The sequence below is a fragment of the Suillus paluster genome, assembly GCF_016628075.1.
Source record: "Suillus paluster strain FC165 chromosome Unknown EDB91scaffold_1, whole genome shotgun sequence".
Lineage (NCBI taxonomy): Eukaryota > Fungi > Basidiomycota > Agaricomycetes > Boletales > Suillaceae > Suillus > Suillus paluster.
This window is the reverse complement of record NW_024537561.1, coordinates 476,591-501,905: the sequence shown is the minus strand read 5'-3', so window position 1 is coordinate 501,905 and position 25,315 is coordinate 476,591. Positions and strand designations below refer to the sequence as shown.

The following is a 25,315-nucleotide window of genomic DNA, read 5'->3' as shown; positions in this document are numbered from 1 at the left end:
CAATTTACTTATCATTTACTTATCTATCCTATCCGTACTATAAAGGACCAGTCGAGTCGTTAGAACATCTCAGGTCTTTTCATAGAGCCTGAGATGTAAGTCTCATATATTTTCCACGTTATTCTACAGAGCTAACTGTAAGCTGACCGCTTACTACGCGCTTACATTATCATATACCATGTGACCCATCCCCTTATATTCCGTCACTTTCGTATCGTTCAAACTCTGAGACTCGGGTCTCCTACCTACCATCACATATCCATTAGTACAACGCTCAAGAAATCCACAGTTTCGTCCTGTTATCTTGGCCGGATTCGTTTAGTGTTCCTTGTCGCTTTCCGGGCAACTTACCATTAGATATTTATTCTACTAGGTACTTTACCTGCTCTTACTGAGGTCTTTTCATAGAGCCTGAGATATATTTATTCTACTAGCTCCCGCTTCGTGCGCCGCTCGCCTAAACTCACTTTAGTAGGTCCGACATTGCCATGTATAGCCATGTCTGGGTTGAGGAATTTTGGTGATGAGTCTGTCTGACCTTGATGAGGCCATTGAGCTCCATTGAGCTGCACTGCTCCTCTGTCCCCCTGGTCATTCTGATCGATCCATGTCTCTCAACAATCTTGCCACCGGCCTTCAAGACAGATTCAAGCAGCAGGGTGTCCTGTCTGACCTTGATGAGGCCATTGAGCTCCATCGAGCCGCACTGCTTCTCTGTCCCCCTGGTCATTCTGATCGATCCATATCTCTCAACGATCTTGCCATAAGCCTTCAAGCCAGATTCAAGCAGCAGGGTGTCCTGTCTGACATTGATGAGGCCATTGAGCTCCATCGAGCCGCACTGCTTCTCTGTCCCCCTGGTCATTCTGATCGATCCATATCTCTCAACAATCTTGCCATCAGCCTTCAAGCCAGATTCAGGCAGCAGGGTGTCCTGTCTGATTTTGATGAGGCCATTGAGCTCCATCGAGCCGCACTGCTCCTCTGTCCCCCTGGTCATTCAGATCGATTCATGTCTCTCAACAATCTTGCCATCAGCCTTCAAGTCAGATTCGAGCAGCAGGGTGTCCTGTCTGACCTTGATGAGGCCATTGAGCTCCATCGAGCTGCACTGCTCCTCCGTCCCCCTGGTCATTCTGATCGATCCATGTCTCTCAACAATCTTGCCATCAACCTTCGAGACAGATTCAAGCAGCGGGGTGTCCTGTCTGACCTTGATGAGGCCATTGAGCTCCATCGAGCTGCACTGCTCCTCCGTCCCCCCGGTCATTCTGATCGATCCGTGTCTCTCAACAATCTTGCCATCAACCTTCGAGACAGATTCGAGCAGCGGGGTGTCCTGTCTGACCTTGATGAGGCCATTGAGCTCCATCGAGCTGCACTGCTCCTCTGTCCCCCCGGTCATTCTGATCGATCCATGTCTCTCAACAATCTTGCCCTCAGCCTTCAAGACAGATTCGAGCAGCGGGGTGTCCTGTCTGAACTTGATGAAGCTTTTAGGCTGTATTTACAACTTTCCCACCTATCACATGCAGCCTCTCGTTGGGATCTTAGCGCTGCAAAGTCATGGGTAGCCTCAGCGGAGAAGCTGAAGCATTGCTCCACATTGGTTGCCTATCAGACCGCATTGAACTTTCTGGATCAGCATGTTGCTCTTTTGTCTTCTTCTCCACGTCATTTCGATGTTGTCAGGGAGGCTACTTCTTCCCTTGCCACTGATGCTTTCTCGTGTGGTGTCCGTTATGGTGCCTTGACGACTGCTGTACAACTAGTGGAGCAGGGGCGTGCAGTATTCTGGACTCAGTTGGCGCGCTTCCGCACGCCACTCAATGAGCTCTCCTTTTCAGGTGACACTGGCGCAGCCTTGGTGGAAGAGTTCAAGCGACTTAGCTCTCAGCTTCGTAATGCATTCGATCAGTCTACTGAAGACCAGTCCCAACCAATCGGGCAACTGACCAGGCAATGGGATGATGTCGTCTCACGCATCCGCACGCTCCCTAACTTTTCTTTGTTTCTCCTGCCTCCACTGTTTTCTGACCTCCAGAAGGCAGCTGAAGATGGTCCAGTCATCATTGTCAACGCTAGTCAGTACAGCTGTGATGCCTTGATTATTTTGCATGCCCAAGATCCTGTCCACGTTCCGCTCAATATTGCACGGACCGAATTATCCGAATTGTCCTCCGACTTTCAGTCCCTCGCAGAGCAATTTGGTTCTTCTGATCATCAACACATGCTTGTCAGCATCCTCCGCAAGCTTTGGGATGACATTGTTGACCCAGTGGTCCAAGCTCTCAGGGAGTCGGCAGTTCCCCGTGGCTCACGCATCTGGTGGTGCCCCACCGCCGAGTTCACGCCGCTTCCTTTACATGCAGCAGGACCCTACGAGAAGAAGAAAGACAATTTGTCTCACTTTTACATATCTTCTTACACTCCGACTTTGACAACTCTCATTCGTGCGAGACAGCAGGCTTCTCAAGATACATCTCCGCAACAATTCGTTGCCATTGGTCAAGCACACCCAGACAGAGGGAAGGAACTTCGCTGTGTCGCTTCCGAGCTGGCCGTCGTCGCTCAGCACGTTAAACCCGTTGCGTCTTTCACATCACTTGCGGACCGCAACGCAACAGTAGAGGGAGCATTGGATGCATTGAGCCGGAATCAATGGCTTCACCTTGCCTGCCATGGAATGTCGAATCAACAACAAACATTTGAGTCTTCCTTTGCGATGCGCGACGGGCTTTTAACAATCAAGGATATCGTCCGGTCTGACTGGCAGAATCCGCAGTTCGCGTTTTTATCAGCCTGCCACACTACCGTGGGCGATAAGAAGAGTCCGGACGAGTCGATCCATCTCGCTGCGGCTATGCAATTCTCCGGATTTCGCAGTGTGATTGGTTCGATGTGGTCTGTTGACGACGAGGTTGCACGGCAGATGGCGTCTGCTTTTTACCTTCACCTGATTGATGGTTCAGGGAGATTGGACTGTACACGGGCTGCGGTAGCGTTGCACAAGGCTGTGAAGACATTGCGGCGCAACAAGGTTCCACTGGAACAGCAGATCGTGTTTGTTCATATAGGTGTCTAGCTTGAGACCCACTCGCTGTAAGTGATCCATACTTATCTGCTTACTACTACATGCTCACATTGCTTCTAGAGATCATTGGACTGCACTTTTTGACGCTCCAGATGACGGGTTCTGGCTGTTCATGCCTCCCCGACCATATGTCATTGTCATTCTCGACCGCATGCCACGCCAAACGCTGCCGAAGTCGAAGCCAATGGTCCCAGCACATTACTTTCCTGCTTGTCATCTAACTTTTCTGCTTTCCTGTTTACGCTCGCATGGTCTTGTTACTTTTATTCGTTGGCTGTCCCACCACTTAGTTAGTAGATACTCCGTACGGCTATGCGGATACTTTCGTCGTCCTCCATGAACGCTGGTCCTCACTGTACGTGAGGTAACAGTTGCAGATTACCGCGCTATAGGGTCACTGTTGCGATATATGTCTATCGTGTCAAGTATGAAATCGCGTCACATAATGTCGCCATGCCTATGTTGTACAGACGATGCGAAAGCATGAAGCCGAAGCCGAAGCCGAAACAAATCATACATGATTACCTGCCTAAACAAACTGATCAAGCAGCACGGACTCATGATGCAGTTGCTCTGTCTCTTGCTATGATCTCTTCTACACGTCTCACCTTGTGGTTGTTGCCATCACCTGCGAGAGTGTCACGATCTACGCGTGTACCAATGCGGATGTCGGTGGCAACTCGAGGGGCACCTTTGGCGTGTACTGCAGCATGGCAATCATGTATGGCTTTAGACACTTCGCTCCAAGGCCCCTCTGATGAGCGTTGTCAGCAAAAAGCAAAGGTCGACCACCTGTTGCTACTGACCAAGATTAGTACCATATCCGCTGAGACATGTATCGTTATCAGAAGTTCAACATATAAATAAATGACTCGGATCTTACTGCATCTTAAAGCAAGATTGGTAAGACTAGACGAAACAGTTCGCACATACCCACTCTCACCTTAAATGTCAGGCCTGATTTTTCCAGGACTCTGTGGCACTCTGCGATATACTCTGCGACCTAGAACGTGTTATTTTGGAAGACATCCCCTATTTCTCGTGAACGTACAGAAGATTCTCCTGTTCCGATCGGGATGAGGCAGAAATCTAGACTAATGGTGAGCTCTTGAATGATGATAATTTTACCTAGAACTCGAACCTGCGACGGCATAAAGATCGTTTGGCATGTTGGTCGTCATTATCGAAGTGAAATACCCCCTTTTTTGAGCTTTTATAGGTACTCCGACGGAGAGTGCCGGAAGGGGGCCGAGGGAACGGAATAAATAACGTTTATGGGTTGCGCAGTGCGTTGAGACATAAGTTGGGATGCCTTCAGCAGCGCTGCAATCAAGGATCAAAGCTTTCGAGTCTTTCGCTGACCAGAAGTCAACAAAGTCGACCTCAAAGGTAGTCTTACAGGCGAAATATCCTCCATCGACCAACCTCCTTGAATCACCTATCTCACCTACCTCGGACTCCTTCTATCCAATTGCACCATTTACACCTCAAAAGTCTTTGAGCAGGTCACCGTCACCGTCGCCTCCCAATCTAGGTCGTAGAACTTCATTAATCGACCTGAAAGACTGGATTGTAGACGATGGTCCAAACACCGCACCGTCACACCACAACGGTAGACATCTCAAAGGCTTTCCGCGTCTCAGTAAAACACCCCCACCGATAGCCAACAAACCTGCTGCTGTCCGTTCAGCACCGATATCTTCAGCGCCACTCATTAACTTGGAGTCACCTCCCAAGTCACGGCCACCCCTCCCACCACGTAAACCTTCATACACGTCAACAGACGCCTCAATTTCCAATAGTTCTGTCCCTGACAGTAGTGCTACTCTTCGACCCCCAGGGCGCTCAGACTCCCTCACCGTAGAGCACACTTACCCCCCACCTCGGCCACATGCTTTTGGTTCGGCTCGCGTAGGCCACGCGCCTGCTTCTTCCATTTCATCATTTCATTCAGTATCGCTTTCTGATGGAAACGACCTGAAACAAACGAGTCCAAGACTGTCCATACAGTCACCACTTCCCACAAATGGCGATAACGATAGTAGCGTGGACGGTGACATCGTGAGCATCGCTGACTCGTTTGAGAATGTGTCTGCGACTTCTGTGATAAGTCCCACCACCAATGTCTCATTCGATTGGGGGAAGCCCATTACCAGGGCAAATGGCTCACCTAGGCCCGAGCCTCCAAAACTACCTCAGCGGCCAGGCACAAAAATCCACTTGTCGCCTTCCGTCTCCAGATCAGTGTCAACATCGTCATCTTCAACCACTACCACTCGCCGACCACCACCGCCACCACCAGCCCCACCACCAACTCACCAATCTCTATCACGTACTAAACTTCCTTCTTCCCGCACATCACCAGCCTCCACTTCCGCATCTACCTCCGATCGCTCATCCATTCTAAGTAACGCAACCACCACCTCCCTAACAAGCACAAGCACTCGAAATAGCGGGCAACTGACGCGCAAAGCCTCATTACTCTTGCGACCCACGCCAGTCCCGCCAGCCGCCCGCACACGCTATGAAGCTTTGTTTGTGGCGACGGTGATCTGTCGACGGAAAGCAGAAAAATCTGCTAAGAAAGCCACGCCAAAGTCCCCATCATTATCTCCATCATCAGTAAAGAAGAGCAGGCAAGCTGCTGGGTGGAGAGGGCTTTCAGTTGACCTCATCACCAACCCGGAGAATCACCCTATACTGTCCTTGAAAGAGGCAGATAGCGATGACGACGACGACAATGCAGATCAAGTCCCAGTTGGACTTGAAGAAAGATTGGGCGGTCGAATAGTGAGGCTCGTCTGGAGCGCATCAAAACTTGACCGCGGCAAACTCCGAGATATATGGTATGTTTCGCTGATCTTTTGACGCACTCAAATTCATTCTTCTTCACTTCGCTATAGGAACGATTGTGATTCACGCTCGACTGGCCTTCTTGATCGTGAAGCATTCGTCAAGGGAATGTGGCGAATCGACGAAGAGCTCCGAAGAGCCCAGCTAAGTAGACGGACGTCTGCGCTGAGCGCCGCTTCGTCGCAACGCATTCCCCATCGTCCGAAGAATGCAAGCAATCCAAGATTGATATTGCAATAGTACGACATGCTTCACATATACCCCGCACCTCTTCCATACCCATGGACTATGACTATGTAATATCTCACGCGCAACTATATACTATACTCACGATATAATTGCTCGTGTTGGACTAGGCTGTGCTCTTTGTGGACTTATTTGCGGATACCCGCAAGCGGAGTGCCGAGCATGTGCAAGTTTACACCAGGCTACACTGTCGTAATCATGCATGTTATTACTAGGATTGGCGTGCAGTGGCAAACGCAAATGTGAAACACCGCCGCTACGTATACCGTGTGTCGTGCACGACATAGCGCACGTAGATTCATGCATGCTTATCGTGCACGACATCGTGCATGGTGCGCGCACTTCTCTTACAAGTATGTATTGTTACTTATGCGGCTCTTTGCATGCAGTCCTATTCTCCTGTTCGCACTGTTCGTCCGTTCTTGTTCCAGAGTCAATGCCTACCAGCTGTTTCGTACATCAGCATTCCGCCCTGATTCCGCCCCTCTATTGATCCCGCCCCTTCATGTACATGAATTCCCACTAGTGCGACATTGTGTGGTATTCATACCTGGGCCCGCCCAGTTTGCAACTTCACCAGTGCTTCATCTACTAGGTCACAGGAGCATCCTGCTCTTTCAGAGTCGAACCGATGCCACTTGATGAAATCGTACAGCCGCTCGACAACTTGTCCACAGCAGATCCAGATCTACGGTGAGCATCCCGCCCTTTCCCAGTTATTTTTCGCTGAAACAAGCCCATAGAACCTCTCCAACGAAAGTAGATATCATCCCACTGCCTTATCACCCAAACTTCGCCTCCGCCGCCGCCGAAGTCCTTATCCGTCGAGCATCCGATCGAGGCTTCACGCGTCGTGCCATCAACCATACTGCACCGATGTGAAAGCAGAAACATGACTCACTGCCACACTAGTATAAGTTGCATCCAAGTAAGTACTATCACGTCGGTGAGTCATGTGGTTAAATGCAGGACACAAACTACTCAAACTCACGCAGTGTGTCCCAAGACCGCAGTACTTGCAGTCTCTCTGATGCAAGCAAAAGGCAGGACAATGCTCAATGTCAGCATCACTGGCAGATACTGATGCTGTCAAAGCAGCACTAACAACGGCGAGGACAAGTGAGAAACGCATTGTATGTGAGGATATGATATAGGATCAAACGAATCTGGAGGGGACAGTAAGAAGACGCCTTGCTTTTATACGCCGAATATTGCTCTTCATGGTGATGTAGAAATAAGTTATCCACCTGAAATCCCCTTTCGAACAGATGATATCTACCAATACCAGCAGTTTTCCACCTTAACTAAGATCTACCTTGTGGGGAGGTTTATCGGCAATTTGGCGTGGAACAACACATCACCTTACAAAGCAACTTGAAGTCAATGCCACCTCGCAACACCCCTTTCGAACAGATGTATGTAGCAGATCACCTCAGATAATTGTAAAGCAACGTCTATTGGCAATTTGGCGTGGAATAGAATATCACCGAAGCAAGGTCAATGCCAGCTCGTACTGACAAGGACTGATCAGCTTGTTGTTTGGAGTAGGGACCACGCACATCCTTATATAGCATGGATATATGACGCTGGCTTAGCCTAAAAGTCCGATATATCTCATGACCAACCTATCCACTGAGTGCAATACATCAGTTCCACAGGAATTTTCCATTGCACAATCTCGCGATATCAGTTCCGAATCTCAATTTGCAAGTCACCACAGATTTGTATGCAGTGATCTTCGTAGCCACTTTGGAATATCTTCGCGTTAAATCACGTCACTCATTGTAACTGCGAAGCCACGGCGCTTATTTGCACTCAGCGCTCATCGTCTACAACCGCGATTTTGGGTATATTGTAAATTTAGGTTTTTTCCTGCCACAACTGCGGATTGATGTTGTAACACAGGCTATGCGGCCTAGTGATGTGCACGGCCCGGCTTGGAATTCTGGAAAGCCAAAGCCGGCGACCTGAGCCGCGGTTCTGTAGGGTTTGCAGAGGCGGCGAAACCGTTCTGAACCCTGAACCGATCATCATCACCATGATCAGTATTTCATTCCCAGTGAAAGCAAGAGTGAGATACCAGCGAGTCTGAGCAACGAGCCTTGTAAACGTCGCTGGCAGCGACGGTTGTTTGGCAAAGGCTTTGGATCCAAACAAACACTGAGTGACATCAAGAGTTTTCTTGCTCAGCGCTTGCATCAACCATGCGTGCATCGCGGACATCCGTGTCTTGCGTGTCTCGCGATTGGCGATCAGGTCTTGTTTGGGAAGCTTCGCAGAGGAGAGCTTCCATTTCTAACTACTCTCAGACCAGGTGAGTCCGCAATTTTACCTTCTTTGTAGTCTACTGATGCAGGAGAGAGCCCAGATGCCCTCGTTCTAGGCACCACATCTGCAGATGACATTAACATCCATGAGGTCGATGGCGAAGCAGCATTCAGCGCGTCTATCGACATTCGTCTCTAGCAAAAACAAATACGCGTAGCTAGCGTGGTCGGCGTAGAGTTTATTGCTCGAGGTGAGTGTATCATCTCATTTTGGTCTTCCATCCTTACACCCCTTCTCACAGGGCGCACATGGCCACTCACCTTCTTCACCTTCTCCTTCACCTTCTCCCTCATCTAGTTCTCTCTCCGCTCGCGCTGCAGGAAGTGGGCCCTGGCAAGTCGCTCTCTGTCTTATGGAGCACAGCCCGCCCACTTTCGTAAATGGGAGGCTCACCATCGATGTGTTCCGTCCATTCTTAGGATTGTCCCCAATACTGGACTTGCTTTCGTCGTCTTCACCGGTCCAAACCTCCCACTCAAGGCACCCATCCTTGAATCAGCCTCGTGCCGCGACACCTACTACCCCAACACAACCGCTCCTCACAATTCCCCTTCAATATTCGAACTGCCTCGCCCACCGCCCATCAGATGGGTCTGTATTCAGCGTACTGGAGCTTGGGCGGGTTACTGGTCCTAGGTTGGTTCTAATTTTGTTGTATTGCATGGGGGCTGACAATGGGCTTCTACTGATATTTTTCTCCTTTGCCAGCTCACCCAAACCGTGCCAACCTCCCCATCCTGCCAAGTGGTCCGAGGAAGGCACGCACTATACGAATGCGCTGATTGGGGTGCTAAGTGAAATGAACAGGAAAGTACCTTTGGTGCCAGGATCTCGGGAGCTTCCTTTGGCAAGACGTCCTTGGGTACTTCCCACTCCGAGATCATCTTATCATTGCCTCCGCTGAGGATGTGCTTTCCGTCTATGGAGAAAGTGACGCAAAAAAGTGGGGCTGAATGCTGGAAGATAGCGATGGTTCGTCGATCGCAGTACTCGGGCCGCGGCTCAGGCCAGAGCCGAGCCAAAGCCAGCCGTCACTAGCGGCTTTGGCCCGACCTGGATTTTTTGCAGGCCAAAGCCGCGGCTTTCGAGCCAAGCCGGGCCGGAACATCACTCCGCCGGCTGAGCCTATACTCTTGCAACCCTCAAAGATTAATATAATAATGTTCGAAAGTAAAATCATGTGGCGGCTCTGGCCTAAACTCAGAAGACTATTGCTAGGTGCGAATGAGACATCATGGCAAGGTATAGGAACTTGGAAGTAAATGTTGGCAGATGGCATGGGAGGATGGTTGGGGGACGGAGGCGGCTGTTGGGACTCCAGCAGGCAGCAGGTGGGCGGACAGTCAGGTTGATCGCTAGAATACATGTGGGGATGCCTGAAAGTGTGGGGAAAATCCCGGTGCCGGTGGTTAGTCGAGAACACATGCGGAGCACTGAAGGTCGGCACCATCATAAGCTTGGATGGTGCAGGGCGTGCTGCGGGTCTGGGTACGCAGACGAGCGAGATGAAGAGGTCACTGCTATTCCGCCCTGATCCCGCCCCTCTATTGATCCCGCCCCTTCATGTACATGGATTCACTAGTGCGACATTGTGTGGTATTCATACCTGGGCCCGCCCAGTTCGCAACTTCGCCAGTGCTTCATCTACTAGGTCACAGGGCATCCCGCTCTTTCAAAGTTGAACCGAGGCCACTTGATGAAATTGTACAGCCGCTCGACAATTTGTCCGCAGCAGATCCAGATCTACGGTGAGCAACCCGCCCTTTCCCAATTATTTTTCGCTGAAACAAGCCCATAGAACCTCTCCAACGAAAGTAGATATCATCCCGCTGCCTAATCACCCCAAACTTGGCCTCCGCCGCCGCCAAAGTCCTTATCCGTCGAGCATCCGATCGAGGCTTCACGCGTCGTGCCATCAACCATACTGCACCGATGTGAAAGCAGAAACACGACTCACTGCCACACTAGTTTAAGTCGCATTCAAATATGAACTATCACGTCGGTGAGTCATGTGGTTAAATGCAGGACGCAAACTACTCATACTCACGCAGTATATCCCATTACTGCAGTGCTTGCAGTCTCTCTTATGCAAGCAAAAGATAGGGCAATGCTCAATGTCAGCATCACTGGCAGATACTGATGCTGTCAAAGCAGCAGCAACAACGGTGAGGACAAGTGAGAAACGCATTGTTTGTGAGGATATGATATAGGATCAAACAAATCTGGAGGGGACAGTAAGAAGACGCCTTACTTTTATACGCTGAATATTGTTCTTCATGGTGATGTAGAAATAAGTTATCCACCTGAAATCCCCTTTCGAACAGATAATGTCTGCCAATGTCAGCAGATTTCTACGCTTCCTAAATGGCCGCAGTCAATTGTCGACAAACGTGCGCTTCAGAAGGTCTATCGGTAATTTGGCGTGGAACAAAACATTACCTTGCGAAGCAACTTGAAGGTCGATGCCACCTCGCAATACCCCTTTCGAACAGATGACATCTAGCAGATTGCCACCTTAGATATTGTGAAGCAAGGTCTATTGGCAATTTAGCGTGTTGTTTGGAGTAGGGACCATACACATCTAGTGCTGCCGTGGTCCGGTTCGGTCCAGTTCAGAGGGTCCTGGACGAGAACCAAGAACCGGACCACAGAGAACCGTTCTCTGTGGTCCGGTTCGGTTTTTTTCTGGTCCGAACTCGAACCGAACCCGAAAATTCTCAGTAGAAGACTAAGAATCCAGCAAACACAAGGCAACTCTCAACATCCTCGCGAGGTAATTTATTGATCTGCAACAATCACCAATACCGTGCATACAGGTACGTGATTATCACTAACCTTGTCGATCGACATGCTTTCTTTCGTTCCTAGAGCCAAAACACGGCTTCCACACCTGGTATACCACTTGTATGTCACATCATACCATTCGCCGACGATCGTGCCATCATCGAGACGAACGAGCACATGCGCCGCAGCCAAGCAGAGGGTGGTATACTTGGAGGTATCCTTGACGTCTACGAGTTTCAGTTTGTCTGACTCGCTAAATTGTTTCTATATTAGTGGGGATCTAATGAATAAATAAAAAAACACCAACCCTATGCCAGCAACACCCTCCAGGACTAGGTTCTCTGCATAGTTCCCGTTTGAAATATCGACGCGGCCAGCGGATGGAATGTGCCCCTGGGCTGTACCAAAACCGGTTCTCAAAACAAGCTAGTTCCTGTTTTGTCAAAGCAACAAATATCAACGCGGTCAGCGGATGAGATGCGGTCAATCTATTATTTCTGCGCCTATTGCCGACTTCTCGAAGTGGAATGAAGTGCACTACATATGTCAGTGGGTGAGAGTCTTGAGAGTTTAATTAGGGAGTGCTTACCTTCAAAAAGCCCAAAGGCAGCATGATCAACCGAGAGTGCAAATCCCGAAGACCACAGTTTGACGTCGAAGCAGATGATGTCGAAGTCGAAGTCGATAAGGGTTCGGAATGGTTCGGGAAGGCCGAACCAAAATGGAACCGTTCGGGAGGACCTAGAACCGAGAACCGTTTTCCGGTCCGGTTCGGGCTGGCATGAGGACCATGGACCGAACCACAGAGAACCGGACCAAAAGTCCGGTTCGAACCGTGGTTCTGGACCGGACCGCGGCAGCACTATACACATCCACCTGATCATGTAACATGGATATATCATACTGGCTTATTAACCTTGGTAAAAGTCCATCACATGGCCAACCTATCCACTGACTCGTGTGATACATCAGTTCTACACGAAACTTCCACTGCAGTCTCACGATATCATGGAGTCCTTCTGAGCTTCTGAATTTACAAGTCACATCTGCACAGCGATCTTCGTAGCCGCTTTGGAATATCGCAAAAGTGTCTTGGAAACACCCGGACGAGGACCCCGTATGCATCTCGAGTACTGCAGCTGTCGGAGAGAATCCCATCGAGTCTGAGAACTACAATCATTGCGGAAACGAGAAAATGACCATCGATGCACAAAACCTCCGAGCTCACAGTAGCACCTTTGATACACAGTGATGCACAGATCTTCGAAGTTCTAGAACATAACAGTGATAGCCTGTTGATTTGTAATAGACAATTGGAATACATCAAAATCAAATGAAGTGTATTTCAACAAGGCAAACAACAGCTAAATGATATTGGCGAGGTGCAAGGTGTCGCAAAGGTTTCGGATTCCACGACTCACGAGACGATGCGGAAGGTGTCCTGGGGGTAGTATCTGATGTCACGAGAGGGTACGAGAAGCGTCCTGAGGGTAGTATCTGACATCACGAGAGGGTTCGAGAAGGTGGAAAACCAGAGAATGCAGGGAAGGTGCGAGAGGAAGGTACGAGAAGAATCGAGGGTGCATCATTGGAAGGCTACCAAGAATACGTGTCTTTAGAAGAGCATGACGATGATTGTGTTCATGACGAGGGACACACCATAAATATACTCGCTGCATTGAATCTCCTCCCTATCGAATCCGTTCTTCAGTGCATAATAGAGGGTTAGATGGTCTACATCATAGCTACGACCCCAAGGGACTTGTGACAATCTGTGTTCAGGCTTGGGTGACGGTGCCAGGGCAGACAGCGGTATCGCCAGTGCAAGACCATCCAGAAGAATTATGCTGGCATGCAGGTAGGTGCCTCGGCGGTTGGAGTTGCATCACAAATGTAGTCGACCTTCAGCATGTCGATTAGCGATGCTCGGTATGGTACAGCCCGGTACTAGTGCAGTCACTGCTCCAGTGCTCATGGTGGTCAAGTAACAGACGTTCGTGAGCAAGCTTGTGGACCTAGCCCAATCAGTGGTGCGAGAACGGTGACAACCAACGATGAACCTACAAACAGTGCTAAACATTATGTAGAACCTGTGTCATGTCTTAGAACACGAGACTGACAGCGAGCCGGTACTAGTATGAACTTCCGCATACACTTTCATACCAGTCAGTAGATGGACCTGCTACTTACCTGCACTCTAGCCCTTCCTCCTACGTATACCAGACGGGGAGGACCTATCATATAGAGGCAGCTTTACAGCAAGACAGAAGTTCGCCACAACCACCCTTTAACCTCGAGATGCCTCGGTAAGAAAACACCTAAATCATGCATGGTGCGCGCACCTCTCTTATTAGTGTGCTTATGCGGTTCTTTGCATGCAGTCCGTTCTTGTTCCAATGCCCACCTAGTGCTGCTTCATACACTAGCGTTCCGCCTTGATCCCGCACATCCATCAATTCCGCCCTCTTCATGTACATGGATTCCCACTAGTGCGATACTATGTGGTATTCGCACCTGGGTCCGCCCAGTTTGCAACTTCGCCAGTGCTTCATCTACTAGGTCACAGGGCATCCCGCTCTTTCAAAGTTGAACCGAGGCCACTTGATGAAATTGTACAGCCCCTCAACAACTTGTCCATAGCAGATCCAGATCTACGGTGAGCATCCCGCCCTTTCCCAAAAAAAATTCCCGCTAAACCAAGGCCATAGAGAAACCCTCCAAAGAAAATAAATATCATCCCACTGCCTGATCACCCCAAACTTGGCCTCCGCCGCCGCCAAAGTCCTTATCCCACCCCCAATGGTCGAGCATTCGATTGAGGCTTCACGCGTCGTGCCATCAACCATACGGCACCGATGTGAAAGCAGAGACACGACTCACGGACACACTATTCGTGGACACATAAAAAGAGTGCCTATCACGCCGGCGAGTCATGCAGTTAAATGCAGGACGCAGACTACTCATACTCACGCAGATGTTCCTATTAGGGCAGGTTTTGCAGTCTATAAGACGGAAGCAAAAGGCAGGACAATCCTCACTAGCAGTGTCACTAGCAGATATTGGTGCTGTCACAGCAGCAACAACGGCGAGGACAAATGAGAAACGCATTGTATGTGAGGTTGTGATATGGGACCAAATACATCTGAAGGGGACAGTAGGAAGATGCCTTGCTTTTATAGGCTGAATATTGTTCTTCATAGTGATGTAGAAATAAGTTATCCACCTGAAATCCCCTTTCGAACAGATGATATCTACCAATACCAGCAGTCCTCCACCTTAACTAAGATCTACTTTGTGGGATGGTTTATCGGCAATTTGGCGTTGAACAACACATCACCTTGCAAAGCAACTTGGAAGTCAATGCCACCTCGCAACACCCCTTTCGAACAGATGTATGTAGCAGATCACCTCAGATAATTGTAAAGCAACGTCTATTGGCAATTTGGCGTGGAATAGAATATCACCGAAGCAAGGTCAATGCCAGCTCGTACTGACAAGGACTGATCAGCTTGTTGTTTGGAGTAGGGACCACACACATCCTCATGTAGCATGGATATGACGCTGGCTTATTAGCCTAAAAGTTCGATGCATCTCATGACCAACCTATCCACTGAGTGCAATGCATCAGTTCTACAGGAATCTTCCATTGCACAATCTCACGATATGAGTTCCGAATCTCAATTTGCAAGTCACCACAGATTTGTACAGTGATCTTCGTAGCCACTTTGGAATATCTTCGCGTTAAATCACGTCACTTGTTGTAACTGCGAAGCCACGGCACTTATTTGCGCTCAGCGCTCATCGTCTACAACCGCGATCTTGAGTATATTGTAAATTTAGGTTTTTTCCTGCCACATCTGCGGATCAATACAATGGATGTTGTAACAGGTTGTAACTCAGGCTATGCCCTTGCAACCCTCAAAGATTAATATAAGAATGTTCGAAAGTAAAATCATATGGCGGCTCTCGCCTAAACTCGGAAGACCATTGCTGGGTGCGAATGAGACATCATGGCAGGGTATGGGAACTTGGAAGTAAATGTTGACAGATGGTATGGGAGAATGGTTGGGAGAGGGAGGCGGCTGTTAGGACTCCAGCAGGCAGGTGGGCGGACAGTCAGGTTGATCGCTAGAATACATGTGGGGATGCCTGAAAGTGTGGGGAAAATCCCGGTGTCAGTGGTTAGTCGAGAACAGATGCAGGGAACTGAGGGTCAGCACCGTCATAATCTCGGATGGTGTAGGGCGTGCTGCGGGTCTGGGTACGCAGGACGAACGAAGTGAAGAGGTCGCTACTATTGCTGGCAGCCGAGTGACTTCGAGTGCGCTGAGGCCAAGGGTACGTGGGCTGCGTGTCGGCTACAGGGTAGCTACAGGGTGCAGGTACCTGACCAACCGAGAAGCCTGAATGGTTCCTCGTCCGGAAGCGCTGCCGGAAACGAGTGCGCATTTTGACGAATGATATTAAAGTCGACGTTGGAGTGGCATGTGGGGAATCTAGGGAGACTTGGACATCACAACAGATGCGTGATTCAGCAAACGGTAGGATTATATGTGTTTCAAGGGTGGTCGGATGATGCAGGCAGAGGGTAAGGTTGGTCTACCTCATGCCACTCGACTGGGCAAAGTTCAAGTTCGTACGGTATGTCATGCATATGGATAGACTCGTCTCCATAGTCATACTGCTGGCCGTGTACATGCGGCTGGACTCCGTGATCATGCAGATCATTGTCCTCTGTGTAAGGTGATCCGGGCAGCCAATTTCGTTGTTCATACAATCAGTGCATTGAACCATAATTAAATTACTTACTGAAAATCCGTCTTGTCCTTGCAATGGTCGTGGACTGACGCGAGAACTTCTGTTAACGCGGGTGTGCGAGTGCGAGTTTCGAGGAGTGTTACTAGTAGTATAGGTATCAGGTTGGCCATATATGATAGTGACACGCGGTTGTGTTCTCGAAGGAGAGATGTAAGTCTGGGACTGCCTGATTGACTATATCTCTCGTGTGTGCGGAAACGGTACTGCGGGTGACTTCGGTAAGTATGATCATACCACCAGGTCCACCACATTTTGTCTGGCAATCCTGAGTTGCAGCAGTATTGTTTACCCGTCGCGTCCGCAGAGCCGTTGTAATAAGTCTTAGAGGGAGGGGTACAAGGAACTTCTAGATATACGAGCAAGCTAGTAGAGAATGCGGTGCAAGGATATTTGCTTTGCTAGCTTGAGCGCTTCAAGTTTGCCTCGAACTTCCTTTCTCCTGGCAACGTCACCCGCGTCCACTTCCGCATCTACCTCCCATTCTAAGTAATGCAACCACTACCTCCCTGACAAGCATAAGCACCCGAGATAGCGGGCAACTGGCACGCAAAGCCTTATTACTCCTGCGACCCACGCCAGTACTTCCCGCCAGCCGCCCGCACACGCCATGAAGCTTTGTTTGTGGCGACGGCGATCAGTCAAAAGAAAGCAGAAAAGGCTGCTAAGAAAGCAATCCAAGATTGTTATTGCAATAGTGCGACATGCTTCACATATACCCCCGCACCTCTTCCATACCCATAGACTATGACTATATAATATCTCACGCGCAGCTATACACTACTAATAGTCTACTATACTCACGATACAATTAATTGCTCGTGTTGGACTAGGCCGTGTTCTTTGTGTACTTGTTTGCGGATCGTCCAGTTCGCATAGCATCCCAGTGCTTCAACTTGAAGTAAGTACTAGGTCACAGGGCATCCCGCTCTTTCAAAGTCGAACCGAGGCCACTTGATGAAATTGTACGTCCCTCGACAACTTGTCCACAACACAACCATATCTACAGCGAGCATCTCGTCTTTTCCCAAATATTTTTCGCTAAAGCAAGCCCATAGCCTGAACCTCGCCAAAGAAAGGAGATATCCACTGCCTTAGGATCACCCCAAGCTTCACTTCCGCCGCCACTTAAGTCATTGTCCCACTGGTCCCAATGGTCGAGCATCCGATCGAGGCTTCACGTGTCGTGCCATAAACCATACTGCACCGATGTGAACGCAGAGACACGACTCACTGCCACACTATTCATAGTCGCAAAAAAACATGAACTGTAACGCCGGTGAGTCATGTGGTTAAATGCAGGACGCAAACTACTCATACTCACGCAGATTCTCCTATCACCACAGTCTTTGCAGTTTCTAAAATGCAAGCAAAAATAAGGACAATCCTCACTGTCAGCGTCACTGGCAGATATTGATGTTGTCAAAGCAGCAACAACGGCGAAGACAAGTGAGAAACGCATTGTCTGTGAGGATGTGATATGGGATCAAATAAATCTGAAGGGGACAGTAGGAAGACGCCTTGCTTTTATGTGCTGAATATTGTTTTTCGTGGCGATGTATCCACCTAAAATCCTCTTTCGAACAGATGATATCTGCAATGCCGGCAGATTTCTGGATCTACCTTGTGAAGCAAGGTTTATCGGCAATTTGGCGTGTAACAAAACATCACCTTGCGAAGCAAAGTCGATGCCAGCTCGCTACACCCCTTTCGACATCTGCAACACCAGCAGATTGCCACCTGTGATATACCTTGTGAAGCAAGGTCCATTGGCAATTCGGTACGGAACAAAATATCACCTTATGAAGCAAGGTCAATGCCAGCTCGTAGTACTAACAAGGACTGATCAGCTTGTTGTTTGGAGTAGGGACCGCAGCCCACAGCACATCCAGATCTACGGTGAGCATCCCGTCCTTTCCCAATTATTTTTCGGCAAAGCAAGCCCATAGCGAAGCTCTCCACAGTACATAGATATCATTTCACTGTCTGATCACTCCAAACTTTGCCTCCGCCGACCCCTAAGTCCTTATGCCACTCCCAATAGTCGAGCATCCGCTCGATGCTTCACGTATCGTGCCATCAACCGTACTGCACTGATGTGAAAGCAGAGACACGACTCATTGCCACACTAGTCGAAGGTGCATAAAAAGATGAACTATCACGCCAGTGAGTCATGTGGTTAAATGCAGGACGCAAACTACTCATACTCACGCAGTATTTATCAGGACCGCAGTCTACGCAGTTTCTATCATACAGGCAAAAGATAGGACAATCTTCACTGTCAGCGACACTGGCAGATATTGACGCTGTCAAAGCAGCAACGACGGCGAGGATAAAGGAGAAACGCATTGTCTGTGAGGATCTGATATGGGATCAAATAAATCTGAAGGGGACAGTAGGAAGACACCTTACTTTTATGTGCTGGATATTGTTTCTCGTGGCGATGTAGGAATAACCTATCCACATGAAATTCCCTTTCGAATAGATGATATCTGCAATGCCAGCAGATTGCCACCTAAGATCTCTATTGATGCGACATGCTCAGGAGCTCACGGAAGATTCATGGAAGCAAAAGTTAGATCCATCAAGCAGTAGAACCAGGTGATCATCAATAAACAATGCCATGCGAAGGGGACATGCAGCGCGGTGAGTGATACATAGGGTGTGAATTAGCATTGTGTACATTGAAGTGAGTATAAGATGCGACGTAAAGTGAAGTGGATAACGTCCAGCCATGAATCACAAGGCCTCTGACATGTCCAGAACTGAGCTAAGTATGGGTGTATTTTCTTTTTTCTATGTTTTCTTAGGATGTTTATCTGCATCGTGATCGGCTGCTTCACGTTGGTTCAATATCTCACTTCCACGCGCTGATGCAAATTGCAATATTAATCTTTACAACGTGGCCTGTCCTATGACTCTCGCTGCACCCTCAAAGGTCTTCGCACCCACCATAGGTGTCACGCACCACCATCTACGACCTATTACAATACCCCAGACGCCATTTCCCACTGCCAGTCATCTCCTGGCACCTCTTCCTCCTCCTACTGGGTTCCCCTGCGCCCACGGTGGATCTATCGGGAGCCCATGAGATGGCAGTCACATTCAACACATCCCCAGCAAACATTTCGCTCCCGGCATTGGGGAGGCTAGCCGCTAAGTTCCACTAGGTACCATCTATGATTTACGCTGTATTGTCTTGTCTCTGCTATCATTAGACCTACTTCGAGCACAATCTCTCATCTGTCCAGGTTCTGCTTGTCATAGGCACTCGCTATCGTACCAGAATGGTAAACGCTGAACGTAAAAGTATACGGGTACTGCCAGCGCAATTCCAGCGATTGCAGCTGTAGGGAACGACAGTCATCGGAGCGAAGAACCGCGACACATCTCGCCGATATTTTGCGGATACACAATCTGCAGACAGTGTACATGCCAGGACGGTACGGAGTGCCTATTGTGTTCAAGTTGCAAATCATTCACAAATACAACAAAGCAACCCCTCCCGCCCAACTCAACAAATCTTTCGCACCGCACCGCACCGCCAAACCGTCTGGATATTTCGAGATGTAGATCACAAGAACGTACGAGAAACAAAATCTAGCCAACAGCGTGGTCGCTAGGGTGTCGCCGCGAGATGCGAGGTATCATAATAAATAAAGTTAAAGATGTTGTTAATGCCTGTGTTCAAATCATCAACGAGGATACGTAATAATAGCATATCTGAGAGACATACCCTGGCCCGAGCCTGCGGTCCAGCTCACGAAACGTTATCGAAATCAAACCCGTCTGCCATCCGAAACCAGACTGCTGGCACGCCTAGCATTCCGCCAGTCTCCCTGGTCAGATGCTACGTGTTGATCCAGGCACTCCTGGGGAACCATGCCTTGTTCCCCACGCCCATTCGCACAGAGCGCCCATGCATCGTCATACTGAGCAAGTACACGAATACGCTCGCCAGCTGTAACCGAGAGTTCGTCAGGAAGCGTGGGAATGAACGCGCGCTTGACGACTGCTTCGGAGGCAATCCGAAATCTGGGTGTAGGAGCTGGAGCAGGATATGAATCGACACCTGCTGCTGCACGCGCCATGGCAACGACAGAGTCTCCGGGAATTAGAGAGGGAGGTGGTTGGGAATACATGGACATGGGGTTGTTGTACGAGGCAGGAGGCGGGGCTGGGCCCGCATACCCCGTGAACGGACTCTGCATCCTCTGAATCGGGGGCTGAGGGGGACTCGCATATACCGACTGTCCATGCGCCTCAAAAGGCGACATTGGTGAATGCTTCACCGAAGTAGGCTTTTCAGAGAAGTCATCAACGGGAGCTGGAGGAAGCGGTTTTGTGTCGTTGAAGACGTTGCCAGCAGGCCAAGTGAATCGACGCTTCTGCCTGCGGCGGAGATACGTCTTACGGACGATGAATATGAAGAAAGCTAGAGAGACAACTACCGAGGCCGCCACGATACCACCGACTGCGCCCCCAGAGAGACCCTGGCTTGATGCGCTACTGGCATTATTGTTGATGGTGGTAGCGGTCGGGCTTGGAGTACTAGTGGCAGTAACGAAAACCACACTTTGAGACGTAGTGTTAGAGGAACTGGGTAGTCCCGTCGCAGCGGGGCTGCTGGTGGACGGGATGGTTGCGGACGGTGCAGAGAAGGTGGACTGAAGAGAAGCTGAAGACGTCAACGCCTGCGATGAGGTAGAAAGAGATGCAGATGCAGAAGACACTGAAGAAGAAAGCTTTACTGTCGATGACGCTGCACTAGTAGTAGGGGTGGTGGAGGTAGTGGTTTTAGCGGTAGTCTGAGTGGTGGTGGTAGTGCTTGTGGTGGCATCTTTAGCGAACACGAGAGGAGACGCAAACGGTTCGTTTACAGGCTGGACATGACCCAGCCTTTTTGCGTGGCGCGCCCGCTCAGCAGGCATACGTCGAAATTCAGAGTGCATTGGTACTGAGTCGGATTCGTAACTGGTAGAAACGCTGAACGATTACAGCTTGTGTTTTGAAAGGAATGTGGGTGGAATCCTCGAGGCAAAGGACCCTGCCACGACGCTCAAACGAACGAAATGAAGATGGCGAAGAAGAGACGAACGACTTGCCAAACCACTGGAACAAGCGCGAGGTTACCGGTCCCGTTACAACGACAACCATGATCAAATCAGGTCAACTCCTTGTCAACCGTTGATCAATGACAATAAGTCAAGTCTCCATAATAGATTTTTAGTTACACGATCCTCTACATAAGAGAAAAGTGATAAATGCATGGCCGATGCAAACTGTCATTAGGATACAGAGCATAAAGACAACAACAACGATAGAATACAAGCAGCGGAATGCCTAGAAATCGGACGCCTTTTCCAGCTGTTGCCGTTTCCGCGACCCGCCACTAAGAATAAATCAGTACATCATCAACCACAGTGCAGCACACCACTCACACGTCGGTATCCAGACCTCGTTTTTTCCCAGACTTTGCCTCATCCAAGAACTTATCTAGACCGAACACATCTCCTGTGTCCTTCTCAAACTGTACAGGTCCCTCACGGACCTCTTGATCTTCTGCCCCCTCGAACCCAACGCGTGCTTTTCCAAGACCAAACCGGTCGTTGTCGAGAGCCTTGCCGATACCCTCCTCAGTCCCACCACCAAATGACTCGTCGTTACCTTCTGCAATATTTCCCCTAGCCTTGTATATCGCTGCCGCCGCCGTTGAGCCGTGAAACAACGGCCGATCATATAAGTTGTAGTTGTCTTCATCTGCAAACGAACCGTTGAGCGACTCTTGATTGAATAGTCTTGAATCCAGCATGCTCTCTTTCGACGTCGTCGGCTTGGCAAGACCGAGTGCGATTTTCTCTGATATATCACGATTTTGTTGCCGTGCAAGCATTTTGGCGCGCTGCTCGGCGCCCATATTCGACATCCGCATCTCGCGTTCGCGTTCACGACGTTTCTCGGCACGCATTTCATCGCGGAGCTTGCGAGCTTCCTGTTCTTCTGAATCTTCTGGTTCAGAGTCGTCTGCGGATGATTCAGTGCCGCTGCCATAGCCAGCAAGAGTTGTCGTGACTGCCGCCCGAGATTCGGCTGTTGGTCGAGAAGGTGCGACACCACTGCGCTCTTGGCGGGCGCGCTGTGCAAGCATCCGGAGGTTCTCTTCTTTAGACTCTTTCTCCTTTTGTGCAAGTTTTTGCTGCATAAGTGCACGTTGCCGAACTTCTTCACGGGCATGTCTGTCTGCTACAAACAGTGCTTCTGAGAATTTGGCAAAGTTGTCGTTAATGTGAACCTGCAAAATGAGACAAGAAAAATCAAGAACATTAGCCTGAAGTCAAGTGAGGCAGTATCACTAACGTCTTGGAGACCTCGACCATCTGCAGCCAACCGTTTGTCGAGAGGGATAGTAAAACCCTTGTTGTTCTTCCAATTTGATATACACGGTGGGATCATCCACTCCTTCTGCTCTGCTGCCGTCGCCTTCCTCGGTGGACTCCGCAATACAGGAGGGGGTGGGCTGGGCGGTCCCCTTGGAATCTTCTTATGCTTAAACCTCGGTGGCTCCATTGGATCTTCCACAACCTCAGACATCTTAATAATCCTCTGCTTAAGCGCACCGTTATCCCCTCCATTCTGCTGACCCGGGGTGTACCGAATGTATGTCGTCTTCCCCTGCGCATCCGGGACATGCTTTGGTTGTGCAGCCTTTATCTTTCCGGACACAAGTTGTTCAAGAGCGGCCCGGGTTTTATCCGCAGTGGCTTGAACCTCCTCCTCAGACGGACGCTCCATTGCCCGTTGGTCATCAGTAAGGTCTTTTCGATGTGCGATAGGGACGAGGTCTTTGAATTGGGACTGGATATGTTTGCCGGAACGTTGGCCTTGGTGGGCAATAGCGTCATAACGAACATTGCCTTCGCTATCGACTTGAAGAGCAAGCGTGTTTCCCGCAGCCGTCTGCGGGTATCTGTTTAGTAAACCAGTGCAGAAGCAGGAAAAAACACTCGCCTTCTTCCGTCCGAGGTCTAATGGATACTGTGCAACATGACATTCAGGATATGAACCACCGTCACCTGGATAGAAGCTCAGGACACTCATAATAATGAACATGGTGAAGCGCACGTACCGAAGTCCTCAGGGTTCAGCGGCTTCCATCCCAGCCGCTGGCCGTATGGCGGTATTGGTGTTCGAATGATCACAGATTGAGACGGAGTAGGCTGGATTACTTCTTCCTCATCATCGGAAATAACTGGAGCATGGGTCGGTAGTGGGAGTACACTACATATAAATGTCAGCACCATAAATTATAGAGCACAAACTGACGTACGCAGCGAGGGCAGCCATGGCAGAGATGATCGTTCGGTAAGTGAGTGGAACTGCTTCTGGACAATCCAAGAGACTTTTGTTTGCCTTTGTTTGTTAAGGCGGGCAGTATTTTTTGGTTTGTGACCGACTTGGTAGAAGGAACGACTAGCAGTACGGGCATGAGCTCACAAAATGTCGACTCCCCGCCAAACCCTAGCCAAGCACCTGTACGCCCAAAGTCCGGTGTAAGAGTTGCGCTCGAATTCACCGGAATTCCACCATCCTGGTTCGAGAAGCGTCCCAAACTTCCGTCCCGAAACTGGCTCATATTCCTATCCGTGACCACCTCTATCGTTTCATACTATGCCTATGACCGCAAAGAGTGCAGACGCATCCGCTCCGAATATGCCACACGCGTTGAGCATCTTGCCAAGGACCCGCTGGGTACTACAGATCTGCCACGCAAGGTCACCGTATATGGCGCGAAATGGCCCGGAGACGAGGACCATGATAAGAGCTTGAGGTTCTTCAGGAAGTACGTCAAGGTGCGCATCATGTATTTAATTTTGAGGTGTGCTCAGCATGTCCGTCTATAGCCAATCCTTGTAGCAGCTGCCGTTGACTATGAGATGGTTTCGGGGCGCCGGAGTGGTGACCTCGCAAACCGCATCGCGACCGAGATAAAGACTCGTCGACGTGTCGATGCCGGTGTAGAACCTGAATCCCAGAGTCCGGTGGTTTTACCTAACCAACCATCTCTTGAGCAAAAACGCAAGCGCGAACTCGAGGGCGGCATTGTCGTTGTCGGCCGGCACACGTTGAAGGAGTTCATGTCGGGGCTCAAACGCGGTTGGACGGAGAGCATGGATCGTGTCGACAAGGAAGATATGCTCGCCCAGGAATTGGCGTCGGATGGCCGATTTGATGAGCCTGAAGAAACTGTCGTAGACCTTGAAGGAGTGGAAGGAGAGCCCTTACCAACCCGTTCGCGCCTTCTACCTTCGAACAACGCAGCGTTATTCTCTCCCTTGCAGATGCCTTCTTCCAGTCCATCAAAATCCACGCAATCCACTTCAACTCTGCCTGCACATTTAGACACACCACCATCGACTATACCAACCCTGCCAACCCTTCTCCTCGTCCCTTTCACAAATCATATTGGCTTCAGACAGGTTCCTCATATGATATGGGGATTTTTTAATGAGCGACATAAAGTCCGCGCTGGCTCTGAAGCAGCTTACTCTCTGATAATGAGCCACAGGCGGCCATTCGTAGCACCAAGTGCGTCAGAAATTCAGCTATCACAGCCGGACGGACGTCAAGGAGGGGACCTTGATTTTGACCTTCCTGCCGAATCCTATTATGATGGGGCTTACACCCCGTCTGAAACGGAAAAGGCACGCAAAACGTACTACGATGCATTGCCCGCAAAGCTAGCGATTGCACGCGCATTAGCACGAGGCACCCGTGTCCCTACGAAGGAGGAGGATAGTCATCCCCCGCCAACAGAAGTAGAGCTGCGTGCGGAACGATTGAAGAAGGAGATGAGATGGCGTGGTGATGAGGATGGTTGGGAAATCGTGAAACCCGGTCAGCCTGTACAATGGGATGAACGATTCTCCGACGCCCTACAGGTTTTCGACGAGTCTCCGACAGACAACGATGGTTGATACGGGCACCAGGAGCTGACCGCTTACATCCACTCAATTGGTATCATGCATATAATCTTACAGCAAGTATACGTTACAAACTTTCAACCCACCGCGCACAACATCTTATTATGATACAATGTCAACCGCACCACTCTCCAACCAGCTTTCAAATTCAGCAAGGACATCAACATCAGCCGCATTGTTGTCCGTTTTCATCTCTTGGTTCGTCTGCTGATGC

At 49.7% G+C, this 25,315-nt stretch overlaps 10 protein-coding genes across 10 annotated transcripts; 4 read left to right on the top strand and 6 right to left on the bottom strand.

Moving 5' to 3' along the window:
* Positions 1–566: 566 nt before the first annotated feature.
* On the top strand, positions 567–3,182 carry EDB91DRAFT_1192181 (CHAT domain-containing protein). The gene is made up of 2 exons (XM_041320550.1): positions 567–3,102; positions 3,157–3,182. The coding sequence occupies exon 1, from the start codon at positions 608–610 to the stop codon at positions 3,083–3,085; it is 2,478 nt and encodes an 825-aa protein (XP_041184190.1). The 5' UTR covers positions 567–607; the 3' UTR covers positions 3,086–3,102; positions 3,157–3,182.
* A 469-nt stretch (positions 3,183–3,651) lies between these two features.
* Positions 3,652–4,275, bottom strand: EDB91DRAFT_1233193 (uncharacterized protein; the record flags this gene model as incomplete). Its single annotated transcript, XM_041321077.1, has 5 exons — positions 3,652–3,848; positions 3,901–3,920; positions 4,024–4,097; positions 4,146–4,183; positions 4,236–4,275. The coding sequence occupies 5 exons, from the start codon at positions 4,273–4,275 to the stop codon at positions 3,652–3,654; spliced, it is 369 nt and encodes a 122-aa protein (XP_041184189.1).
* EDB91DRAFT_10472 (uncharacterized protein) lies at positions 4,253–6,340 on the top strand. The gene is made up of 2 exons (XM_041313310.1): positions 4,253–5,940; positions 5,998–6,340. The coding sequence occupies exons 1-2, from the start codon at positions 4,403–4,405 to the stop codon at positions 6,185–6,187; spliced, it is 1,728 nt and encodes a 575-aa protein (XP_041184188.1). The 5' UTR covers positions 4,253–4,402; the 3' UTR covers positions 6,188–6,340.
* EDB91DRAFT_10357 (uncharacterized protein) lies at positions 6,341–6,969 on the top strand. The gene is made up of 3 exons (XM_041312803.1): positions 6,341–6,525; positions 6,583–6,886; positions 6,937–6,969. The coding sequence occupies exons 1-2, from the start codon at positions 6,494–6,496 to the stop codon at positions 6,833–6,835; spliced, it is 285 nt and encodes a 94-aa protein (XP_041184187.1). The 5' UTR covers positions 6,341–6,493; the 3' UTR covers positions 6,836–6,886; positions 6,937–6,969.
* Positions 6,970–8,053: 1,084 nt separating this feature from the next.
* On the bottom strand, positions 8,054–8,814 carry EDB91DRAFT_1076409 (uncharacterized protein; the record flags this gene model as incomplete). The annotated part of the gene is made up of 3 exons (XM_041314865.1): positions 8,054–8,451; positions 8,526–8,655; positions 8,782–8,814. 3 exons carry the CDS (start codon positions 8,812–8,814, stop codon positions 8,054–8,056), a joined length of 561 nt encoding a protein of 186 aa, XP_041184186.1.
* A 2,424-nt stretch (positions 8,815–11,238) lies between these two features.
* Positions 11,239–12,189, bottom strand: EDB91DRAFT_1241433 (uncharacterized protein; the record flags this gene model as incomplete). The annotated part of the gene is made up of 5 exons (XM_041322076.1): positions 11,239–11,307; positions 11,357–11,558; positions 11,613–11,731; positions 11,820–11,842; positions 11,895–12,189. 5 exons carry the CDS (start codon positions 12,187–12,189, stop codon positions 11,239–11,241), a joined length of 708 nt encoding a protein of 235 aa, XP_041184185.1.
* Positions 12,190–12,261: 72 nt separating this feature from the next.
* Positions 12,262–13,782, bottom strand: EDB91DRAFT_1332260 (uncharacterized protein; the record flags this gene model as incomplete). The annotated part of the gene is made up of 6 exons (XM_041325393.1): positions 12,262–12,475; positions 12,534–12,576; positions 12,727–12,802; positions 12,965–13,152; positions 13,496–13,515; positions 13,648–13,782. Coding segments are annotated over 6 exons (675 nt in total), but the record flags the coding sequence as incomplete, so codon positions are not given.
* Positions 13,783–19,899: 6,117 nt separating this feature from the next.
* Positions 19,900–21,051, bottom strand: EDB91DRAFT_1041971 (uncharacterized protein; the record flags this gene model as incomplete). The annotated part of the gene is made up of 1 exon (XM_041312964.1): positions 19,900–21,051. One exon carries the CDS (start codon positions 21,049–21,051, stop codon positions 19,900–19,902), a length of 1,152 nt encoding a protein of 383 aa, XP_041184183.1.
* A 247-nt stretch (positions 21,052–21,298) lies between these two features.
* Positions 21,299–23,516, bottom strand: EDB91DRAFT_1092141 (SKIP/SNW domain-containing protein). Its single transcript, XM_041316729.1, has 6 exons — positions 23,448–23,516; positions 23,247–23,398; positions 23,129–23,193; positions 22,478–23,077; positions 21,562–22,412; positions 21,299–21,512 (listed from the first exon to the last, which is right to left on the bottom strand). Exons 1-6 carry the CDS (start codon positions 23,462–23,464, stop codon positions 21,464–21,466), a joined length of 1,734 nt encoding a protein of 577 aa, XP_041184182.1. The 5' UTR covers positions 23,465–23,516; the 3' UTR covers positions 21,299–21,463.
* Positions 23,517–23,604: 88 nt separating this feature from the next.
* On the top strand, positions 23,605–25,095 carry EDB91DRAFT_1342093 (mitochondrial import inner membrane translocase subunit Tim54; the record flags this gene model as incomplete). Its single annotated transcript, XM_041325742.1, has 2 exons — positions 23,605–23,970; positions 24,022–25,095. 2 exons carry the CDS (start codon positions 23,605–23,607, stop codon positions 25,093–25,095), a joined length of 1,440 nt encoding a protein of 479 aa, XP_041184181.1.
* Between the last annotated feature and the right edge of the window lie 220 nt (positions 25,096–25,315).

Coding starts and splice junctions, on each gene's coding strand:
- EDB91DRAFT_1192181 (XM_041320550.1), top strand. CDS start 608: ATGTCTCTCAACAATCTTGCCACCGGCCTTCAAGACAGATTCAAGCAG.
- EDB91DRAFT_10472 (XM_041313310.1), top strand. CDS start 4,403: ATGCCTTCAGCAGCGCTGCAATCAAGGATCAAAGCTTTCGAGTCTTTC. Junction 5,941..5,997: donor GGCAAACTCCGAGATATATG/GTATGTTTCGCT, acceptor ACTTCGCTATAG/GAACGATTGTGATTCACGCT.
- EDB91DRAFT_10357 (XM_041312803.1), top strand. CDS start 6,494: ATGCATGCTTATCGTGCACGACATCGTGCATG. Junction 6,526..6,582: donor CGTGCACGACATCGTGCATG/GTGCGCGCACTT, acceptor CTTTGCATGCAG/TCCTATTCTCCTGTTCGCAC.
- EDB91DRAFT_1092141 (XM_041316729.1), bottom strand. Junction 23,078..23,128: donor TAGACCTCGGACGGAAGAAG/GCGAGTGTTTTT, acceptor AGATACCCGCAG/ACGGCTGCGGGAAACACGCT. Junction 21,513..21,561: donor CGAGGTCTGGATACCGACGT/GTGAGTGGTGTG, acceptor ATTTATTCTTAG/TGGCGGGTCGCGGAAACGGC.